Source organism: Desmodus rotundus, chromosome 8, assembly GCF_022682495.2.
Source record: "Desmodus rotundus isolate HL8 chromosome 8, HLdesRot8A.1, whole genome shotgun sequence".
Classification (NCBI taxonomy): domain Eukaryota; kingdom Metazoa; phylum Chordata; class Mammalia; order Chiroptera; family Phyllostomidae; genus Desmodus; species Desmodus rotundus.
The window spans coordinates 117,600,973-117,625,966 of record NC_071394.1 but is presented as its reverse complement, the minus strand read 5'-3'; the positions used below and the strand labels follow the sequence as shown (position 1 = coordinate 117,625,966).

General features: G+C 38.9%; 1 protein-coding gene across 4 annotated transcripts in view; it reads right to left on the bottom strand.

The window, feature by feature from the left end:
- CMC1 (C-X9-C motif containing 1) overlaps positions 1-21,585 on the bottom strand; it is a 61,128-nt gene extending 39,543 nt beyond the window's left edge. Inside the window, exons 1-3 of one of the 4 annotated variants that reach the window (XM_045199685.2) lie at positions 21,367-21,580; positions 8,510-8,549; positions 5,373-5,462 (exon numbers count right to left, since the gene is read on the bottom strand). In XM_045199685.2, coding sequence (XP_045055620.1) covers positions 5,373-5,415 — 43 coding nt within the window. In that variant the 5' untranslated portion in view covers positions 5,416-5,462; positions 8,510-8,549; positions 21,367-21,580. Of the gene's footprint in view, positions 1-5,372; positions 5,463-8,509; positions 8,550-21,366 lie in introns of all 4 variants that reach the window. The other 3 variants (XM_024565860.3, XM_024565861.3, XM_045199686.2) reach the window with 3 other exon arrangements.
- Between the last annotated feature and the right edge of the window lie 3,409 nt (positions 21,586-24,994).

The window sequence follows — 24,994 nt, the reverse complement described above, 5'->3', positions numbered from 1 at the left end:
CACACACAAATACTTACTGCTAATTTGCTTTTACTAACGTTTATTACGAACATTTGCGGAAAAGAGTTAATATGGCAGACCTGATACTGCTATCGTTAGAAAGAGCTGCTTGCAAGGTTGGCCCTTAGCTGGCATCTGAGAACTTGATTCTGGGGAGTGTTCCCACCATTCCCCACTTGAGAGAAGTGGCTCACTGTGCCTAAACTGTGCAAACCATATGGTTCCTGCTGAACACCTGCTTTCCTTCTGGGAGTCAGAAATTGTGGTACATGCTAGGAAGAGGCTGCCCCTTTGACCAGGTCCCAGTAAAAACTCTGAGGACTAAGTCTCTAACGAGTTTCCCTAGTGGACAACATTTCACACGTGCTGTCAAAACTCATTGCTGGAAGAATTAAGTACATCCTGAGTGACTCTACTGGGAGAGGACCCTTGGAAGCCTGTGCCTGGTGTCCCCTGGACTTCAACCCTGTGTGCCTTTTCCCTCTGCTGGTTTTGCTTGGATCCTTTTGCTGGAATAAATCGTAGCCACAAATATGACTATGTGCTGAGTCTTATGAGTCCTCCTAGGAGATGACCAAACTCAGGGCTGGTATGGGGACCCCTGACACAGGCCAGTGTAGCTCCGAAGGGGATGAACTATACCTTATATCTCTTCATATTTCTTAGAGTACATACATAATATATTTAACAGCATCATATTTGGTGATTTTATATATTATCCTCCTAATACATCCAAAATAGTCTAAAGGTATGACACATCTCCACGTCAGTGTTGGTTAACATTGGTGGTCTGGTTACACAGCAAAAATATACGTGGTAACGGCACAACTCAAACAACAAATGAAATTTTTTGGCAGATTCAAGTAACACAGAGATAAGACTGATTACTTTGATCATTTACAGTGTCCAATTTATTTTAATGATTTTTTGTTAGTTTTCTACCTGAAAACCTCTGAAAGACTATCCTAAGCATTCTTAATTTGATTTTCTTTTTTGTCTATTCACATATCTGTTTTATCGATTGACATATAATTTCTAAGCTCAAAAGCACTGCACAGAATAAAATGATATAGAATAAACAGGAGTCAGTGAGTAAGAAAAAATAGCTAGGCTATAGAAAGTTCCAGGCCATCCCTGAAGACAAAGTACTTTTTTGGTCTTGATCATGGCAAAATAAAAAAATAAGGCTCTTATTATTTTTAAAGCAAACTTCACTATTCAGCAAAAGGCTTGATATCAAATGCCAACTATGCAATTCACAAAAGCAAATATAATGAGGAATTTTTACAAAACACAGCAATTCGGTGACTCTTTCTCTTATGGAGGTTCTATTTCCAGTAGAGAAATTTATACTAGAATGCATACTTTCCTAAGATACGTGACAAAAGTATTTTTAAAATATTACTAACATAGAAAATATAAATCCTTAAGTTAGCAGTGAGTCAAGCACAAAGGAAAAGTCACCAAGTGGAAAGTGACCCTCAGAGGTCATCAACCACTTTCCTAAAACACCACAGGTTGGTAACTCCCAGATCCAAGGAAAAGCAATGATTCCACTATCATGCTTGGTGGAATGGGGTTTCTAGTTTGGCTTTTAGGAGGAAGGTAAAATGGAAGGGAGATTGGACATTATAGAATTTTCCTTCAGCTCCATTCCCAATGTACTCAGTGTTCATCGTGTTGATGTCTACCAGTACACTTTGGCCATTTATTTTAGTGTCTCTGTTCACTGCCAGTAATACCCTGGCAAAAGAAGAATATTATAAAGTTGAATTTTCTATTTAAATCAAGTGTTCAATAGCTTTTCTTTCAATGTGTGCTTTATTAACAGAGTTTATAATCCTGTCAAAGTTTATACAACAGGAAGATCAGGCTTCTCAATTCTGTATATAGTCCCGAGGTCAAGCCATCTTTACTCATCAAATCAAAGTTAATTTCCAAAAGTAAAAGTGTTGACCACTATTTTTCTCTTCAAAAAGGAACAAAAAAAAGGCAAAAATTTTATAAAGGCAAAAATTTTCAAGTGGACACCAGTTTAATAAAAACTGCTGAACTGTCATACAAAAGCTAAGATGTTCTTGATTCTAGTTATAATTTTCATTGTATTGAAATGGTGGCAACGTTACTGTGACTATAAAAATTCATTACACAATTAGAATCATGTCATTGTAGATAAAAGTTAAATTTTACTATTGGGATATATAATGATGAAACACTCTAAATATTATCTGCTACTTAAGATAGATTTTAATTATGTTTAAAACATAAGGTGAAATGTGCAACTCAGACTAAATCAGTGTATAATAAAAACCAATAGTGTACATATAGATAATGAAGGTATCATGGAAGCTGGTTAAAATTTATAATGAAAAGAGACTAGTAAGAATATAGCAACCTGGCTGAAATTGATATTCATTAGGGTACTCTTCACATCAATAGGGAGCATTTGGACTCTGTGGTCTTTATCAGTGTCCCAGCTGGTAATGGTTGAAGGTTAATGCCTTACCCCATTCTGTTCAATTTTCTATCCTAATTAGCCCTCCAAATCTATAGCTGTGAGCACCAAGTGTCTGTGCTCAAAAGAAACTAATTAATGCTAGCAAATTAGATCAAGTCCAAAGATCCAACAGCCAAACTCTTAGTTAAATGCTCCTTGTTAATAGGAAGTGTAGCTGTCAATAACTGCTGTTGGTGACTATAATGAGGCATCTTGCTTTCACTGAAAGTGATTTCATTTCTCTTTGTCCCTGGAAAAGCTGTTCCATTCCCTTCACAAACCTAAGTTGCTGGCAGTCTGACCCAATTCTTATGATCAACTGGGTTGAAACGACATGAAAAAAAAAAATCAAACAGAAAAGCTTTCCTACATAATCATGTTTCAGGTATTTAGCAGAAAGTCAGATCACTTATTAAAATTCCTATATCTTTACCCAAGAACTATACAAAGCGTAATGCTTTATATAAAACCCTACAATTATTTAATAAAGCAAAGGTGATAAATGGTGAATAAACTACAGTGGAAGTTATCCTGATTCTAATTTACATTTTATTGTTCAGTTTAAATGTAGCTGTTGTTCTGCCACTTGGGCAACACCAGTGTATGTTCTTTCCTAATTCACATGGTTAAACAGGGAGAACACTGAAGATTATTCCTTTATAAAATAATCGATTTTAGATTCTAAAACACTGTTTTGGACCATATGGCCTAAAAAAAAATCAATATATGATTATCTATAAAAATTCAAATGTTCAAAAATCAATTGTTATAATATGTTCTAAAACTTACAAATAAATTGAAATAACCCAAATTTTAAGATGCTTTTGGTCTCCAGAAGATTTTAAGTATATTCATTAAACAGAAACATAACCATGTCAACAGTCTAGGCAACTTAACTTCTGATATGGAAGCAAAAATTAAACATTTTTTCCTGTACCATTACAATATAGTAGTAGTGGAACACCAATAAAATTTTAAATTTAGACTATATTTCTTTCATTTCAAAAATCAAAAACAAAGTTTCGTCACCTAAGAGTAAGAAAAGATAGTTTTGAAACCCAAAGCCGTACAATCATTCTGCATTTTCATCTATATCATGGGAATAAAAAGCTTTCTTTCATTCTAGGTATCAGAATAATGTGTTATAAAACTGCATAAATACAACTCACATTTATAACTTTAGACTATTTAAAGTAAATTTTCCTGATAGTGAAAAGGTAACCCTAACCCTATAACTTTATTATCAGTTTTTAAGTGTTATTCTCCCCCACCTGATCAGGATATACATATATTTTTTTAAGTTCTATGAGGCAAGTGGAGGGTTATCTCCTGAGACTATCAGCACGACACCTGCCAGTGCCAGATGTGCACGGAACCCTGCCTGCAGGTGCCAATGGGTTAATTTTTCCTGACACCTAAGGGGGTGGGAGTGGAAGGAAAGTGCTCTGAATAAACAACTAATTCATAATGAAAGCAAGAGTAATACCATAGAATGATACTAATAAAATTATCAGTAATTTATTAATATATTGAATTATAGATGAATTTAATTTCAATCTAAAATTTATAAACTTATAAATGGATTTAAAACTGGTATGTCCTAGTAAGTCATTTAAGAAACAGAAATGACCATCATATAATTTCACTTCTGAGGAACTATTTCTCTTTTTACTGCCTCCATCCATTAATAGCAAGGCCACTCCATAAGGAGATACCATCCAAGGGACAGAAATGTTCCTACCATCCAAAGTCACAAAACTGCAGTTGACATAGCCTGGCTCCCCTGCAGAGAAACTTGCAGGGAAGGTGCAGCCATCACCTGCACTAAAAGTGACTGGGGTCCCTCAATGAAGAAGACTACCGGGGAAAGTTGAGAAAGGCAGCCAGGAAAATAGCCTACATTCTAAGAGGTAGCTTTTCCCCCCCGATTTTATTTATTTATTTTTAGAGAGAGGGGAAGGGAGAAAGAGAGAGTGAGAAACATCGATGTGAAAGAGAAACACCAATGGGTTGCCTCTCGCAAGTGCCTGGAAAGACCAAACCTACAACCCAGGAACATGCCCCAACAGGGAAGCAAACCTGAGACTTCTCACTTTGTGGGATGACGCCCAGCCAACTGGGCCACACTGCTCAGGGCAGAGGTAGCCAATTTTTAAAAGACATTTCCATAGTAATACTTCCATCTGTTTTTCTAATTACCCATCATTATAGCCTCATTTTGTACCTTCCACTGCTTTGTGTACCTTTTCACTGTTTACATATGAATCAACAATACATCTCTAGATTTACATAATAGAGCGATATTCTATGAAACACATTATAAAACATTCTCCAAAAAATAACATGCACATGTAGGTGTCAGTGCATGCATTTAAAACAGCTTCCACTTAGAAAGATTAAACAACAACAACAACAAAAAAAAAACAGACTCATTGTACGTACTAGTGGGATTCCATTAACAATTCAGTAATACACAATGACACCAAAGAAAATCATCTCAGAATATATACAGTACCCTATAAATATGTTGATAGATGAAAAACAGTTACACGTTACAGTTTATGTTTCTTCTTTCTCTATCAAAACCACCAGAGTAACTTCTTTCTCCAAAACACTCATACTAAGTTTTTCTCTACATGTAACTATACTTCTGGGTGGGGGGAGTGTTTTTTACTAATAATTTGAGAGAATATTTTTAAATTGTAAATTTAATACCGCCTGGAAGTTCTGAAAGCTTCCCTGGTATCTCAGTGAAAGGGTGAGAAGCAATTCATACATATTAATTCACTGACTACTTGACTCTAAGGCTAAGGATTAAATTCAGATCATATTATAAAAAATGTATTTGATCTTTATGTGAATATTTGAATCTTACCTTGAACTTGTTCAGAACATCTCTCTCGGGCCTTTTCCCTCATTATTTTAGGGATCAAAACATCTTTTTCGACATGCCTGAGATGCTGCTCTGAAAAAAAAAAAATCTGTCTTTAATATAGTAAAGTCTCAAGTAGGTCACCTGTTTAGGGGAAAAATAAGCACTCTGGTTTACTTAAATTAAAACCTGTGCAAATATATTAAAAACTGACTTTTATAGCCTCATAAACTGTGATTACTTTAGTCACTGAAAATCATTCCAAATTATTTCTATATACAACAGAAAAAATGTGACAGACATAGGCAACATCTAAACATTTCTGCAAACTATATTGCTGTACTCTTATATAACATATTCCATGTCCTATTGTCAAAATTAAGTCACAGACTAAAAACTTTAATTTTTCCTTATTAATATAACCCACCAGAAGAGTTTTACTGATACTGAGATTCAAGGATAGGTGATTTTTATTGATACTGAGATCCAAGATTAAGAGACACACGAACAATTTATTTAGTAATAGGAGTAGCCTAAGAAGGCCAGAACTGGCAGAAGAAGTAGAACTACGTGTGTATAAAAACAAAGGCTATGAGATCTCTGTGCATTTTAACACAACTACCACAAATAGACTAAAGTGGCAGACTGAGCACCTGCTCCCTAAATTCCTACAGTCCTGAAAGGCAGAGGGTATGTGTCCTCTGGGCCCCAAACTAAAGAATCTCTAAAGGCCATTTCTTGGGCCAGCCCTGCGCCACTGGCCGCAGAATTTCATCCAGGAATGCAAACCCCAAATAAAGCTCTGTACTGCCTAAAAAAAAAAAAAAAAAAAGAATCTCTAAAAGACAAAAGGCAGGTGAGATCAGGTTCCAGGAGGCAGTCATTTTGCCACAGAGTTTCCCCCTAAGAAAAACCTGCTATCAAAAGTGGGTGTTTCCCTGGCCAGGTTGCTCGGTTGGTTGGAGTGGCCTCCCACACACCTAAAGGTTGCTGGCTCGATATCTGGTCAGGGCACATACAGGAGACAACCAACAGACGTTTCTCTCTCACATTGATGTTTTTCTTTCTTTTTTCTTTCCTTCTTTCCTTCCTTCCTCCCTTCTTTCCTTCCTTCCTTTCTTCCTTCCTTTCTTTCTTTCCTTCTCTCTCTCTCTCTCTCTGCCCTCCCTCCCTCTCTCTCCCTCCCTCCCTCCCTCTCTCTCTTTCTCTCCCTCCCCCCACCCCCACCCCTCTCTGCCCACCCGTCCTCTCTCCCCAAAAACCAATAAACATATCCTCAGGTGAGGATTAAAAAAAAAAAGTGGGTGTTGCTCCATGCTCTGAAACAGCAAAAATGGGGAGCAAAAGACTTCCCTTGAGGAAACTAAAACATTATTGGTTGAAATACTTGAGTAGGAGCCAAGTGAGTCACTTATGCTGCCTTTAGACCATGAGTAAAAGTAAATAACAGGTAATTATCCCAAAAGTCGATCAGAAAGTTTCCCAGTATCTCGTAACACATAGGAAGGCTAGGAACCCCTAAACTTTTCCTAGTACTATGTGGTTCCCAACAACCTCTCGATGCAGGTAGCTAGGGACTGATACAGTATTTGCAGAGACAATAACAAGGCATCTCAAAAAGCAAACAAAAGCAACAACAAAACAGACAAGAATCACCTTAATTTGATGAAGGACAACACAGTAAAAGGGAGAAGCTAACTGTAATTAATCAAGAGGTAACCAACTCCTAAGACAGTTTAAAGAATACAGATGATACTATTTTAAAATTTATATAATAAACATATTGCAGCAAATAAAAGACATGAGTTTTGGGACAGAAATGGACCACAGATTATCTACATGCACTTAGATGAAATGTCTGAAGCTCAAAAATCCTAAAAGCTTCCAAAGGGAAAAAACATAACCCACACGGAGGAGTGAGAATCAGATTACATTGTTTTGGGCCAATTAAGAGTGACGTTAGAGATATTTTCAGATCAGTGTGGTCTGAAAAGTTTACCTCTTTCAAACTCTAGTGAAAAAGAATTTATCCCTACTGCTGTGTGGCAAGCCACTAATCACACTCAGTAATGTAAAATAAGCACCGTATAGGGATCCTACAAGTCAGGAATTCAAGAAGGCAAAGCAGAATTGACTCTTCTCTGCCTCATAGTGTCTCAGGCCTCATCTGAGCAGACTCAAATGACAGCTGTTGATTTCAACAGCTGCAAAAGCTGGGGCTGGAGGGTTTAATTCCAAGATGACCTCTTTCTTCACTTATGTTTCTGATACCTGGACTGGAGTGGCCGCAGGACTGGCTCAGTGTGGACTGTAAACCAGAGCACCCATGCATGGCCACTTCATTTGGTTTGGCTTCTCACAGCACGATAGGTAGGTTATGAGAACGGGCAATCTGAGAAGGAACGGATGGAGAACAAGCCTTCCAAGATAACTGAGTGAAAGCAGGAAGGCCTTTTCGGACCCTGTCATGAAGCCACGCATCACCACTCAAGCTACACTGTGGTGATTTCAAATCACTAAGGGCTTCCTATACTCAAATGGAGGGAAATTAAGACTCCATTCCTTATGGTAAGATCACATTCCAGAAGAGCAAGGGAAATGGAAGATAATGTTGTGAACTTTGTAAAATAAAATCTGCCAGAAGGCCCTGGCTGGTATGGCTCAGTGGATTGAGTACCGGCCTGCAAGTCAAAGGACCACTGGTTCAATTCCCAGTCAGGGCACATGCCTGGGTTGCAAGCCAGGTCCCCAGTTGGGAGCATGCAAGAGGCAACAGACAGATTATCTCTCACACATTGATGTTTCTCTCCCTCTCCTTCACCCTCCCTTCCACTCTCTCTAAAAATAAATAAATATTTTTTTAAAAAACTTCCACAAGAAGTAACACACAATATATTCTGATAAAATAAAAATGAATCTATGATGTACGAATGTGAAATACATAGCACAGATTAGAAAAAGATATTTAAATTTACATACTGAAACTGTAAAGTACTTGAACAACATCATCAATGAACTTGACCTAACATTTATAAATACTCTGCTCAATAACAGCTGAGTATTTATTTATCAAGAGAAACCATAACCTGGGCTACGAAGCAAATCTTAATAAACGTGAAAGGATTTACCATCTGACTTACCCAGCAAACATATGACCCAGCAAACTCCTTAGGATTTACCCTAGAGAAATGAAAACTTAGGTTCACACAAAAACCAGTACACAAATGTTCATTGCAGGTTTATTTGTACCAGCCAAAATACGAAAATAATCCGAAAGTCCCTCACCTGCTTCCCACGGTGGATGGATTAACATGGTTCAGCCAGAAAATGGAATATTACTCAACAATAAAACAGGATAAACTATTGATATATAGCAGCAGCAACTGGGATGGACTCCAGGGTATTATGCTAAATGAGAAGAAAGTAATCTCAAAGGGTTACTAGTTATTCAATGGTTCCACTTACATGAAATTCTTAAGAGACAAAATTAGTGATGGAAAACAAATCACTGGTTACCAGTAGTTAGTGTGGAGGAAGCTGTGTGGCATATTAAGGGATAAAGAGGATTTCTTGATGCTGATATAGTTCTGTGTGCTAAATAGCTGTTATCATGGTTATTTGAATCTTCACATGTAATAAAATGCCATATAACTACACATACACAACAGTACATGTAAAAAAGTGGTGAAATTCAGCTAAGACATGTACCTGAGTAGACGGTATTATAGTAATATCAGTTCCCGGTTTCCTTAGTAACAATGAATTATAGCTGTGTTCCAACCTTTTTTCCTTTTTCACCCTAAGGGAGCCTTCTTGGACATTATTTCCTAATGCCCCCCTATGAAATGTTACTATCACAGATACACAGTATATCTGTTTACATACAGTGCTTTATACATTAAAAAAGTAAGATTGTCAATGTTTGCCCCTTTAAAGGCACTATCACACTCACTGCAGACATGTACTATGATTATTTAAGATAGTATCATTAGGGAACCTGGCTGGAGAACAGATCCATGGAAATGGCACTGATTTGCAGCTAGATGCATTTAAACTAGTTCAAAATTTAGTTATATATGTATATATATATATATATACACACACACACATATATATACCCATACACACACACATATATATATCTGACAAAAGACTTGAATCAAATATATAAAGATCTTGTGCATATCAATAACAAAAATACAAATGACCCCATAAAAATAGGAGAAAAGGCTTGAATCAACTTCAAAAAGATGACAAACTGTGTATACGTGTATGAAAATACGCTGAAAATCACCAGTCATTAAGAAAATGCAAATGAAACCCATGATATCATTTCACCCACCAGAATGACTAAAATTAAAAACACTGAGAACACCAAATGTTAGGGAGAATGTGGAGAAACTGGAACTTTCATATATTGCTGGTGGGAGTGTGAAATGATAAACCTCTTTGGAAAACTGCTTGCGAAGTTATGAAGTTAAATATACACCCAACCTATTTTCCACTACTAGGTATTCATTTACATGAGATGAATGAAAGTATATGTCCAGAAAACAATTTGTACAAGTATGTTTAAAAATTAGAAAAAAACTAAATGCCCAAATACTACTTAGCACTACCAAAAAATTAAGTACTGATACGCCCAATATGGGTAAATCTCAAAAATTTTGTTTAGAAAAAGAAGCCAGACAAAAGGCTACATACTGCATGATTCAAGAATATGCAGAATGAAGCTACAGTGATAAAAATTAGAACACTGGTATCTGCGGAGTTGAGAAAGGGACAGGCCGAAGGATGTCTTGATTAGGGTGTCAAGTCAGAATTAACAGACTTTAAAGTATACATATAAATCCTGCTAAAGATTTTTCCATCTGGCAGCATACTGACCATTACATATCAACTTTTAATTAATTATGGGTTTATACATATTTCAGAGCTATCGTCAACACTACAAATATTACAGATGGCACTTTTGTTCATAAAATTACAGTGCCTTCAATGTCAAAGCGATGCATATGTGTTGCCCATTTGTACAGGAGCCTACCAAAAAGAGAAAATCAAAGTCTGAGAGTTTGCTACTACATACTCACATGAATTTATACAGATAAAGAATCAGAATAATGCCACCAGGAGAAATTTCCAAAGCTCTAACTTCTCAACGTTCTATCACCACCTGAAAGTCAATTTTCACCTGTTTCACTGGGTGAACTTGTTAGCTCAGATTCTGCTCTGGGGCTCACATGTTCCTGCAAATACGGCAGCACTAGACTACAAGGCTCCTGACAACAGTACTTGCTATGACTCCACAAAGAGAACCGTGAAGCAAATCAGAGTATCAGAGAATCTTTCACTGGAAAGAAGTGACACCTAGGTATGCCTTTTCAGTAAGAAAACTGCTTTAATTTAACTAAACAGATTCTTACCCTGACACTGACCCTTTTTACCATTTCAACTTCCTAGTATCATTTATTTGCTCCTAAAGATATTTCCATGCTACTGTTTACTCTGGAGGAAAGACAAGAAAACTTTGTAGTAAGTTTACAAGTCTCCCCATTAGCAAGAGTTTTGATCTTTAGGTCCCTCTTCTTTACTACATACCAAGAGTCTCCAAATGAAGGCCCAGGCGGATGGCGTCACTCACAGTACGAGGCCAGAACTCGCAATCACTACCTTCACACCAGGAAGCTAAGCAGACTCCAGTTCCCCTCAAAAGGACAAAGATATGAAGGCTTCTGAGCAGATTTTCTTGTTCCCGCCAGCTTCTTCCTATCTTCTTGCTATAAGGATAGTGTAAGATGATGAAGCGTGTGGGCTGGGCAGATATCCTCAGAAAGGGAAAATGAAGATAGCGATTAGTGTTCCTTCTACCTTCTTCCCTTTAAGTGAGGGATGTCAAACTCATTTTCACCAGAGCCACATCAGCCTCGCGGTTGCCTTCAAAGGGCCGAATGTAATTTTAGGACTGTATAAATGTAACTACTCCTTAACTAGGGGCAAGGAGCTCGGCACTGCTGGGTAGAAACAAGGTGCCCGGCCAGACAAAACAAGGTAGAGGGCTGGATTCAGCCCGCAGGCCTTGTGTTTGCCACCTGTGCTTTAAGTCACCCTTGAACTAACAAAAATTAAAACGAAAATCAGTAGTAGGAGAGATTACACCACCCGCTCCAGATATTCCAGCCTGCCTCTGTTTATGAAACCTCAAGTTGGGGGTGATAATGGTCTACAGTCTTCATCATAGCCCTCCCAGATAAGTATTTTGATTCCATTTTTGCAAAAGAAGTAGATGCTCACACAGGTGAAATAACCCAAGCCTCTGATAAAATGGCAATGTCAAGGTCATGGAACAAAGGTCCTACATCTTCCACAACACTATTACACACCTGAGAAGGTAGCCTATTTAAGGGATTTCAGCAAACAAGCTTATGTGAGCTTCCAGTTACGCTGAAGCATGGAAACCCAGGGTGTCCAACCTACAGCCCGCAGACCAACTGCATTTGGCCCGGGATGGCTATGAATGCAGCCCAACAAAACCGTAAAAATACTTAAAACTTGTCCCACAGTCATAAGCTTCATTTGAACTTCTTTGTCCTATCAGCTTTCATTGTAATTAAACACTAGCTGACTCAAATGTGCCCATTTCCCAAAAGCATCTATTTCTTGGACCTCAGATTTTGCACAGTGCTAGGTATCAAAACTTCCTCTTCCACCCACATTACTTTAACCAAGATGAGGCCAGAAAGAGACAACAAATCTCAAAGTATACCAAAGCAGGAAATCAACTTATGCAACAAGACATGCCAATTTTAGAAACACGCTGCAATCTCCACTGAGACCATGATTTCTTAAATAAAAAGGTTTCACATTCATTTCTTTGGTAAAACTTCAAGACTATCTTTTCCTACAAGCAGAGTTTCCCATTGATATCTATTAGAAAATCAGCAGTGTATGGGAGACAGAAGTAAATATCTGAGAAAGCAATCAAGGACAGCATGCCTGTGCCTTCTCAGCAATAATAGCCTGCTTATTTTTTTCTGTAATGTACATGTGGAACACGGTAGACTATTCTCAAACCTATGAATGCTCCTCAATGCCTCTGGCCACCCTATCTCTACTGGTTTTTCTTCTTCATCTTACAATATTTCACTAAATTTATACAAAGAAACATGTACCATTTGGATAATAGAGTGGGGAAGTTACTTTTCTATTGAGAAGTTATTCAACCTTTGCTCCAATCAATCACAATATCTTTCTTGGCATGGCCTTCAGAACCAGTTTGAGTTAACATGAAAAACAGTTCCATAATATAACTTTTTTGTGGCAGTAGCATTTCCCATAATGAGCATCTCCCACCTTCACCAGACTGATTTTGGCTAACTCTGGCTGAAATTCAGGTTCACCTTTTGAACAAAAGGAAGATATTAAGGTGAATGTCCTGTAGATGCTGAAGGCAAATTATAAAGGAGTCTCAAAAATATTCTGGAGAATTATAATAATATTAGAAAAAGTATAAACACTTCCAAGATAAAGATCTGCTCCTCTTCCTTTTGTGGCAATCCCACAAGGCTCTATTTTTAAAGACTGTGTTTATTATGCTGAGTTCTCAGTCCTTGTCTCTATCTCCAAAACTACTTTACCACCTTTCCAAGAATATATTGGTAATTCCCATGTCCCACCAGCAGCACAATTCCAACTTAACATTTCTACAATTCAAATCTTCATTCTGCCATCCCAGTGGTTATGTTATCCTCCTCACCCCCCAAAAATCAGCTTACATTTATATAATACGCAGAAGCAGCACAATAAATATTTGCAGAAGGAAGGAAGGGATAGTAGAAGGAAGGAACGGGTGTTATGAAGAAGCCGAGGTTCATAAAGCTCAATGCAACCTTGCAACATGACCCAGCAAATAACTGGTAAAGTCAAACTCCAGCTCAGTTTTCTGTCTTTATTGTCTATCTTCTACCTCCTATTTTCTTATCAAAGTTGACTTATCTACAATCAAACATACTTGTTCCATCCCAAGTTCGCCTTGACCCCAGCACCTGAAAGAGACTTCTCCTTCTAACCCCAAGATTTTGTGGCCACCAATAGAATGGCTCTAATCACATTTGGACTTACAATGTTTCACATCAGACTATCTGTATAATCTGCTCGTGATAGATCAGTGGCTACTATGGACTAAATTGTGTTCCCTGCCTCGCCCCCCCCCCCAAATTCATGTTGAAGTCCTAAACCTCAATATGACTATATTTGGAGATAGGGATGAAGCCCTAAACCTCAATATGACTATATTTGGAGATAGGGATTTTATGAAGCTAAGGTTAAATGAGGTCATATAGATAGGGCCCTAATTGATAGGTGGCCTTATAAGGGGAAGACCCAGTAACAAAATCGGTCAGCACATTGATCTTGCACTTCCCAGGCTCCCCAGCTCTGAACGAGTAATTTTTGTTATTTAAGCCACCCAGTCTATGGTATGTTCTTATGGCAGCCCGACTACACTAAGACAGATGGTGCTACCAAAAGTTGTTGATTCTGGTCACATCTAACCACCACCAAGGGGTCATTATAAAATTCTGATGCCTACACCCTACCACGGACCATTAAAATCAGAAATGCTGGGGTAAAACTCAGGCATTGGTATTTTTCAATGCTCCCCAGATAATTCTAAGATGAGGCTAGATTCAGAAACACTGCATGAAACTTAAGTTTAATGAGGTGAGAGATCACGCCTAAATTCATCTCTATTACTCCCTGTAACTTCTAGCATGTGATAAATATGCAATAAAACTGTTTAATAAGTGACATTTAAAAGTTTCAACCTTTGATAGTAACAGATATTCATTCTGTTAACAAGTATTTATTAGTTACCTACTACATACCAATCACCACACTAGAGAGTGTATATCCAATAATGAGTAAGACAAGTAATGTTCCTTATTCTGCAGCATAAACCTTTAAAATGATATATTTCAAATAATCATGCTTAGTTAATACTTAGTTAACACATGCTTTGATCTGTAAAAACCTCCTAGTAACAGTTCTTTAGAAAAATACAATGAGGAATAGTAAATACATTCTTAAATTTTTTTCCTTCAGTCTCTTTACTTAAAAATGTAAAAATATACTTGGGGGTGGTGGAGAAGGTTATCGACATTCTTATTTGGGCACAGTTTTGTTTGCTCCACTTGTATCAGGTATAAAGTAGTATTTCTCACATACTTAACATCTATAAACCTAGAGATTTATACAAATATGCTTTTAACACCCCTATACCAAAATAATGATAATAATCCAGTAAATGAAGCATAAACTTGAAGCTACCCTTTCCTGTAGTGAAATTTCTGTGCTGAGTCAAGAACACGTTGAGACCAATTCCAAGTATTTACAACCAAAAATTTAAGGAGTGAAGCGGCCTTAGCAGTTATCTGAAATAGCTCACTCTCCTGCCCCTCATCTTCAAACCTCAGATCACACTTCCTAGAATACACTCAGGGCATGAGGTCGATGGCAAAGTCTAAAACCAGAAAGCAGTCGTACTACTCCCACATTCAACTCGGTGCTGTTTCCGTAGCAGGGTAGTGCCTCCCTGGGCTTGGGGGGCAACGTCTTACTGTCGAAGTGTAATTAACTGTCCTATCCTTTCTAATCACCTAGTTTCTAGTAGAGTTGGTTAAAGAAGTGAGATCATACAAAAAATCTTTACTGTTTACTGCACAGGTAGGATATTCCCATTTTCACATCCTGATTTTCTTCAGCTCTCACATGATTTGATATAGACACATCGCATCTCTAAGTCTCATTTTATTTCTCAAGCAAAAACATAACTCTATCTAGAATGAAAGAAACTCTATACCCAGGTTATTTGATAGCTTGGTGTTTTGTTTTTTAATTCCAAATATTTTTTTTAATTTTTTTGAAAGACTGGGGGTGGTAACAATAAGGAAAAGCTTCCTATGAAATTGATGTTAAAGTGAGGTATGAAAAATGAACAAGAATTAGAGACAGATTTGGGAACAGGGAAGAAAAGGAAATTCTACAAAGCAGAAATAGCATGTCAAATCGCCTAGAGGCAAGATAACAAAGCAGAGTTTGGCATATGTTAAGTATACCTTAAGTCAATGTTATTTATATTCAAACTGTTTTACCACAACCCCACAACACGTTACATCTGGATGCTGTACACACACCCGTGTGTATGTGTATATTTGTGAGGTACCCCTTTCTACCTGACCTATCCCTACACAAATTCTCACTACCCAAACCAAGGTTCCTAATAAGTTCATATATATTAGTTTTAGGTTACAGCTGCTCTCTCTCCTTTAGGAGAGAATGTAGAAGCATTTATACCTGCACCCTTCTCAGGACTGCCCTTGGACATGGTACCACTGTGTAGTTTTTGCTGATGCTGCACCCTCTCCCGACTCCTGCAGTGGGCAATGACTGACAGCACAAAACCCTGCTCCCGTGCCTCCAAAGCAGAACAAACCTTGTACTTTGTCATGTACCAAAGCTGTTTAGGCTGAGACAGGCTTTCCCCAAAATCATCTTGCTCAGCTTCCTCCTCTTCCCTCTCCTGTTGCCCTCACTCCACAGGTTTTATTCCTAAGAGCATTCCACTAATAATTCACTAGCATATGGTACCCAGACCTGGTGCCCAGATCTTGTTCTTTAATATCATGTCCCAATAAAAGGAACCAGGGCTTGTCAAAGAAATGACTAGTTCCATGGATGGGCCAGGGTAGATACAAGAAATGCTCAATAATAATAATAATAATAATAATAATAATAATAGGAGCACATCACAAGGACCCAGAAGCTAGTTTGTAGGAGCTCTGACTGGCCAACTCTGGGAAAATGTGAGCACCAAAATAATTACATACGGTAACAAATTATAAACTATTGATAAAATAGGAATTAGTAAGTCCATACCAGTAATAAACCTATAAATAAACAAAAAATAGAGTGATCTCTTGCTAACAGCAAAATGTCAACCACCTACTAAACATGGAGAGAATACTGGAGGTAGAAAATCATTACTTTGCAAGCATTATAGAAAAGACTAAATAAGGCAAAAATCATCAGTGGATGCTGAATCAAAGGGGAATTTTTGATGAGGAAAGAACTTTTGCAAGGTCTTAAATGATCTGCCCACAGATAACTTATTAATTGCAAGACAGGAAAAACATATCAAAAAGAACTGAACAAGACCCTGACAGCACGACAGAAATTCACACTACCTATGAGAGACAGAGGCTCTTCATGTGCCTCGTGCCTCCAGATATGACGCCCCAAGACAGAAACATCACCACTTACACAGCATCTGGCTGAGACTGCCTAACCTCAATCTAATCAAAAGTCGGATAAACACAAAATGAGGAACATTCTACATGTCACTTCCTTACCTAAAAACCTGCAGTCTTCCCATTGTTCTGAGAATAAAATTCAAAGTCCTTGAACTGGTTTGCAGGACACTTCACAACTGACAACTCCAACCCTCCAATGCCACAGCACACACTCCTCTTCGATCTCAACTTTCTTGTGCTTTTTCGCTTAAGCCAATGTTTTTCCTCTTTCCAAGAACCACCCATTAGAGGGTTGTTAAATTAATCTAGTGAGAGAAGCGATGTATTTTCTACTGCAAACACACTCTGAGTTTAGGTATATACAAAGTGTGGAAGTTAACCAGATCTTTAATTCTACTAATACTATGGATGTCTATGTCTGAGAAGGTTCTATGGAGGTACAGAAGTAATCATAAAATCAAAATTTTTCTAATCAGCTATGTAATCTTTTACATATTAATTGCATGATGCTCAGAAAAAGGTTCTTCAAATCTGTTTACAAGTCTAATTCAAAAATTAAAAATTGCCAGTAAATCTAAGTGCTAGTACCCTTAAAGCTAATCTACCCTCACCCCCACCGGAACCACTAAAAGAACCTGTGCAACACTAAGACTCCATAATGATACCCTCCCAAGGCACACACACCTTCAACATCTGCGATGTCATAGAATTCCTCACTCCACCTTCCACCCGCTGAGCCTTATCACTGTTCTGTCATTATCTGCTAATTACATCTCTGGGACAAAACACCAATTAGATCTCTGGGACAGGGATGGACACACAGACAGGAAGGGACAGACACACACACACACACTTGATAGAGGGAAACCTTTCATGCTGTCATTGCCTTATGACACAAAAGTAGAAAACAAATCCATATTAATTGACAGGGGAAAGGGCAACTTGCTACCCTGCTAAGAGAGAGGCAGAAGAAAAAGGAGAAAGGAATATCTTCTAGTTATTAGAGAAAGTCACAATGACCAGGCCCAGATTCCTGGGAGTTGTCATCTGGGTAGGTTATCATGTCAGAAATTTATCTGGATCTAGGACCAGCAAAGGCCTAAGCTGGTGTTCTTTCAGGTATAGCACTGGGCTGTTTTACAACTTGTTAGGGGCAGTTTAACTTCTGGAACTGTGTTGAATAGAGAGAGAAATAATTTCTGACCAGTGCAAAAGATAGCTCCAAAAGATTACAGTTTATGGTCCTGTTTTAAATAAACCAGTTTTCATCTAAGCCAGTAATCTATAAAATTGTCTATTTATCTAGCTTCTCAATTGTTTTTTACATTTTACTGGTTCCCTCTCTAATTAACAAGTTGAAGAAAATCTTCAAAACATATTTGCATAAGTAGTAAATAATTTTGCATAAGTAACAAATAATTTTACCTTTATGAAAATTCTACTTTAACAAGCACCACTTTTAACATTGTTCCTAGAGATGATCGTGGGTTATACATTCAAAATAAGCCACTATTTAAATTTTCAATCACCTACACTTGAGTGAATTTTTTAAATATACAATATTTGTAGAAAGAATTATAAATTGGTAAAGAAAACTACTAACTTGGAGTAAGAGTCACCATGCTTAAGTCCTACTGAAGAATAAGCTACACTGTATATTTCTTGATAATTACTATGCAATCACAGGTCTCATTTGTGGCTAAAGATGTAGAGAATCTCTTCTGGAAACAGGAGGATTAGAAAACAAAGAAAATACAGCTGGAAGATCAGTCAATAGAACTGGGAGAGTTCAGAACAGCAGTTCTCCTCTCCTCTGCACATTATATCATCTATAGAATATTTTAAAGTGTGAGAGACTTGGGAATACAAGCCAGACACTAGTGCTTTTTTAGAAATGTAATGTCTCTCCACAGCCACTTTTCCTGAGTGTTTCAGACTATCTCCAGCTTTTCCACTCTGCAATCAAACAGTACGAGAAAATAATGAACATAATTATACCTGATAAACTTGCAAAGAGTGGCATTATTCTCTATGTTAACAAAAAGGAAAATAGTTTAAATAAAACAACATACAAAGTAAGCATGTAACCTCCATTTCATTTTTTGGGTTCAGAGTTTGAGAAAAATGGAAACTACAGTTACTTAAAAGCTCCTGCCAAATGAAGATCAAACCAGTGTAAAGATCTCAAAAAATGTAATATAAACCAGTAGGAAAATGAATTTTGCTATATAAACTCCATTTAGCGTAACTACCTACTCAGTATGGGCACATACCATTCATTGTGGACTATAAAAAGAGAAATATCAAAATGTGAAGCTATGCTTCAACTTATGAACCAAATCAAAAAAAAAAAAAAGGCTTCAATACATTTGTATTTTTTACTTTAACCAGATAAAGAATTTTGTCTAAAATCTTTCTTCTTGCTGACTCCCCTTACTTTCCATTCCAATCTTGTTTCCATCCCCACTTCTAAGTTTCCAACGACCTTGTTATGAAATTTGACTATTACCATCCACCCAACTGCTAAAGTAAAACGCCTGAGAAATTATCCTTAATGCCTCCGTTTCCCTCCCCACCTTTACTCAGTGCAGCAGCCGTCTTGTCTTGTCCGTTTCTACCGTCTCTTAGTCTGTCTCCTTCACTCCACACTCCCCGACAACGCTGCCACTGCACCCAGGGTAGGAAAGACATAAATTATATTAGGCCATCATATAACTTTGAAATCATATTACGCCCTCCTTCAAAGCCTCCAAATGCTTTCTTATCATAGCCCTAAGCCCCTGCAGCACCTAGCTCCTCCCTACTTCCCCAACATCTTTCCTTATGACCTCCTCTGCATTCTGGCCTGTATTCCAGTCAAGTATTTTAAGCATCTACAACATTGACTGCCTGGCATATTCTTTCCCTACCTTCTCACATGACTGCTTATCCTTCAGATTCCTATTCCACTGACGCTTCCTCTAGGAGTGCTTCCCTGAGCACTATTTAAAGTAGTCCTCTCTTCACCATCTACCACAAGACACTGCTTATCTTCTTCATCATGTTAATCACAATCTGTAAGAGTGTGTGTCTAAGGTGGGGGAGTGGGAGTTGTCTTCTTTCTTCTACCACCAGAAAACAAGCTCTATTCCTAGCAGGGATCTCGTTTGTTCTATATACCATTTTCCTAGGGCCAAGAACAATACATGACATATAATGGACATTCAACAAGTAAATGTTTAATCAACACATACTCAAATGAAGTCTACACCTACAGCACTGGACTGAAAAAGAAATTAACTGAGTTCCATCCAGAGTTGGCTCTTCCAGCAATTAGCTGTGCGGCCTTGAGCACACCGCAAGATTGGAATGGGCTAAGAGACTCTGGACAGGAAGAAAGAGGAGACAGCAAGTATGGAGACTTTTTCCCTTAAATTTCCCTGTCTAAATTCAAGAATCAAGACACATGAAGGCCCGTAACCTGAGTTTCTCTCATCTGTATGAGATCACTATGAATGTCACTTCTGGCTCAGAAATACTAGAGTTATATAGGCCTCAATCTACTTCCAGTCTGAACTTCCCATACCCATCCCTCGCTGACGTTCCTCCTACTCCGACCAACCAAATCAAGGTATTCCCCCTGCAACCAAACGTCACACCCTGCACTTTCCTGCCTACACAGTTGCTCATTCTGACACATCTTTGCCAACTGCAACAACTAGAAATTCTATCTTTCAAAGCCCAGATCAATTGTTAACTGCTCCATAAAGTCTGGTCCAATCACCTGGCCCAACACTGGTATGATCATTACATGTTCTGGAAGTTCTTTTATGCTCCAAATTCTTTTGCCCTGTTTCCTAATCTGTAAAACGGAGATCATAGTATCTACCATACCACCCTATTGTTGACTAATTGGGAATACAGAGTTTGATAATAAAGTATTCAATAAATGTATTACTTGTCAGCTACATATACTTTTCTTTTTCCTTGAGGTCCAACAGAGTTTTTTCACTTCTGAATCTCCAAAAGTTTGAATCCATTTCTCCTTCCAATGCCTTGTTTTCACATCCGTAAAATAAAGAGAATGGACTAGAACAATTACCATTCCATTCCCTCCCAAAATGACGTCCTCCCAACTATTTTCTTACATAAACAGCCTAAAGCAAAGACACCACAGGTGAACTTCCTTAAGGAAGGAATTCGAGGGGAACCGAAACTACTGTTGCAGGTGGGAATGAGTGGAAGCACTTAAGTTAAAATAACATTGATGACGACTTTGGTGATTCTTTCCAAAGCAATTGCCTCTTGCCACAGTGATGGATCCTTTGTACCGTTGTTCCTAAGTTGAGCTACAGATATTTAAAGGACTCTGTGACCCAGCAGGGAGAAAAAAAGAGAATGAGGCTGAAGGAACCTGCCGCGTGAAGGAGTAAAATGTTTGTAAGCCAGAAATGTACTAGAGCTCGGACAAGAAACCCAACGCCTTTACCTAACACTAATCTGACCACAAGAAGCGGGGAGACAACCCGCGGCGGAGGGAAGAAAATGGGGCTGGCCAAAAACCCTAAGCGTCGTAGGCGGGAGGGGACGTCTGCGGAAGCGGTGCAACCTCAGAGCTCGGCCTTTTTCCTAGGCCGGCCCCCAGCCCGCAGGCCCGCGGTTACAGACGCGGGCCGAGACTGTTCGGCAACCCCTGTTTCCCGCCCTCGTACCTGCCGGGTCGAGCGCCATGTCGGCCACAGAGGAAGGCAGCCGCCTGGCCACTCCCGGGCAGGGGGCGGGGAAGGGAGGAGCGGAGCCTGGGCACTGCTGCACGTGCTGCGGCCCAGAGCTTCCCCCCGAGAAGGAGGAAGAGCACAGCGCCCTTCTCAAAGCGCAGTGAACTCCTTTCCCTTTTCCCTAGGCACTACTTCCGCCGCCCATTGCGCTTGCGCTCTTCGGGCTCCGCCCCTAATCTTGTAGAGAGTGGAACGGGCTCCGCAGTAGGATCTGACCGGGAAGGGAGCGTGGCTGTGCGCGTGCCTTGGGGCGGAGCCGTCGTAAACACTGGCAACCTTGCTTTGCGTGGAGCTCCAGTGCCCGCTGGCCGGCATGGGTCTCTAGTGACACCAGCCGAAGTGTGGGCCTTTGGGACTGCGACTTCCTTAGTAACTCGGTCTAAATCTAAACCCCACCCTCCACACCCGCTTTGGGAGAACCATATGAATCATCCTGTTCCTTTATTTTTTCTTCGTTAATGTTCATTCATTCGTAAATGTCTATTTCGTGCTTGCCAGGTTCCAGCCATGGTTTTGAATACTACTGAAAAATAATTGAACAAAAATAAGGTCCCCTCATGCTCGAGGAGCAACGCGTTGGAAGGGGACTCCGATACAAGTAACACGCTGTTAAATGTGATAAAAGTCACGCTCGCGAGATAGGCACAGCTCATTATACCGTAAAGGCGGTGTGTGTACCGCGTCATTATTTCTTTTCCAAACCAGCAGCCCGTGGCTCCCTTAGAGGTTAAAATTTAAAATTGGGCGTTAGGGGTACCTGTGTTTAGTGAAATATCCTCAAGGCTTACCGTCCAATTTGGGTGATGTTACAAATCCCGACCCTGATAAAGCTGTATGTTTTGCGAAGAAAATGAAGTAAGGTGGTAACCATCCTCCTTAAGAACCCCAATTACCATTTTCTCAATAGAATAAACTTTTTGGTGACAATCATGCCCATTTACACTCGCAACCAGCTTTCAGAAATGCTTCCTTGTCATATCCACGTTTAGCTAGCTCGAGCCTCCAAAGGGTGACGTGCAGCCGGGGACAGATGGGACAGATGTTAGAAAAACAAGGAGCAGCTGCTTCTTCCCTGCAAGGGATTTAGGGCTTTCAAAATGATCCCCTCCCCACCTACCTGCAGTCCCTCCTCCCCTGCTGCTGCTTCCGCCTGGTCAGTTGGCAGAAAAACTGACGCAGTTGAGCAGGGCTGGGAAAGTGGGTCTCTGCTCAGCAGGTCTTCCGTTTAAGGGCCTATTTGGGCATTACGGTCCTTATTACAGCTGTAGGTTGAGGTGCCAAGGTGAAGAATTAATGTTTCATTCAGCCAGGCAGGAAATCGGATCCTTTTCCTTGTGTTTTATAAATGTGCTTAGAAATACACCAATTTCATTCTGGTACCCCCCTTTATTTTTCTGGAGGTGAAGGATTTAATTTAGAAAGTAAATGTATTATTTGAGGAGATGATCCAGGGTACAAAAACACAAGTCAGATGCACAGTTAATTACAAGAAATCTTCCTATGCGCAAATGAGCATCATGGAAAGTATAAAGGGGAAACTTGGAGAGCTTTAGTCAAAAACATAGGTACCAGCACCTGCACCTGCATCATGACCTATTCGCTTTCCGACTTAAATAAGTTCTGATGTTTCTCTGGACTTTAGTTTCTCATTTGTAAGGTTGTTGTGAGACATAAATGTGATATCATATAACACTGTTTTAGCAATTAGAGACCCACTTCTATAGTTTTTGCCATACCCAGTATTACTTGAACCATTATTATTTGATTTTTTAATTTAAATCAACCCACATTTTTTTTAAAAAAAGAACTTAAATAGGCACTATCCACTTTAGCCTTATCCTAAGTAATGATATCTCTAAAATCATGGGTTTTGTGTGTCCCATAAAATCAACTGCCAGCCATGTCACATTATGAGAAGCACAAGCAAAAGTTGCACCTCAATGCCTGGTATGTAATAGTGTATCCCTCTCCTCTCTACATTAACCTACATCATTTAGGGGCAAAGTCTTTACAGTCTAACTGGGAAACATAAGTCGTTTCTTAAAAAGTCAAATCATAGAAATGTAATTGTCAGTTAAAAGCAGAAGAAATTTCCTAATATATCACTATTAATAGACAATTCTTTAGACAGTAATTGCAATAGGCACATAAAGAGAAAGGAGAACATCTTGTCCTGGAAATCAGGAACTATGTATTATCTAACCATGATCCCTAGGGCTCAGACAATACTTGTCACCTAAATGCCCCACACTGGCCTTTCACAGAGGATTAAGTGCCACAATAGTTAGGAAAGACTTCAAAGATGTGACAGAAATTATGGTTGGCCTTGAAGGGTGGGTAGCGTAGGTAGGCAAAGAAAAAGGCATGTCACACTAGGAGAAAAAGAAGAAGAAAAGATCTGAGATGTTCTTGAAGGATAGGTGAGGCATGGAAAGGGGGTAAGAAATGGAACCATACGTGGGTGAAAAGCACAGGGCTGCATGGTAGGCATGTGCACGGCAATGCTCAAAAACACTTTAGCCCTGGTTGGTGTGGCTCAGTGGACTGTGTGCCAGCCTGCAAACTGAAAGGTCACTGGTTCGACTCCCAGTCAGGGCATCTGAGTGGGTGGTGGGCCAGGTCCCCAAGTGGAGGCGTATGAGAGGCAACTGATAGACGTATCTCTTGCACATCGATGTTTCTCTCCCTCCCGTTCTCCTGTCCTCTAAAAATAAATAAAATCTTTAAAAAATCACTTTAATACATTTAAGGATTTGGAAAACTAGGGTAGATGAAAATGAGATTGAAATGTTAAAGGGGACCAGATTCCCAAAGCCTTAAACATTAAGCTGAAGAGTGTTTAAATTTGTTACTAAAAACACTCAGGAACTGTTGACAGCTAACAATAGAAAAATGGCACTGTGGTCAGTTATATTTTCTAAAGATTTTCTGCAGGATAAATTTAGGTGGTGAAGAGAGACCCAGGAGGTAAGCAGAACAGTAAACAGGCCATCGCAGTAGTTCCGTCAGGACTGGAAAACAGCCTAAACTAGGATAGGTAGAAAGGTAAAAGAAAGGATGGATGTAAAAGCAATTGCAAAGGAAGAATCTAAACTTTATAATTGAACTTAGGAGACTAGAACAAGGAGTCAAGAATTTCTAGATGATTCCATTCCTAGGCAAATATATACAGACACATGAGAATATCATGGCAATGCATCCATTCATGCTTCAAGATCTGCCCTTGATCCTCATTACTGGTTCAAACCAGTTAGGAGAAAGTTGCAATAATACAAGTGAGCAAGAATGATGGTTTGTCGACTGCAGGGGATATGAAATGAAGGCAGAGTTAGCTATGCAGTATATAGACTAGACATGAATACATATGTATTTATATCGATTTCTTAGTCTAATATCCAAGGAATGCATAACTACAAATATCTAAGTTGTTTATCAAGTCAATTCTGATTATACCTATCATTTCTTTTTGCTCTATATTGATATCCAGTTTGTTATTTTAAAATATTGAGATGGTCAGTCAGCCCCCTACTTGCTTCTAACTCTGCCCAGCATCAGAATGAAA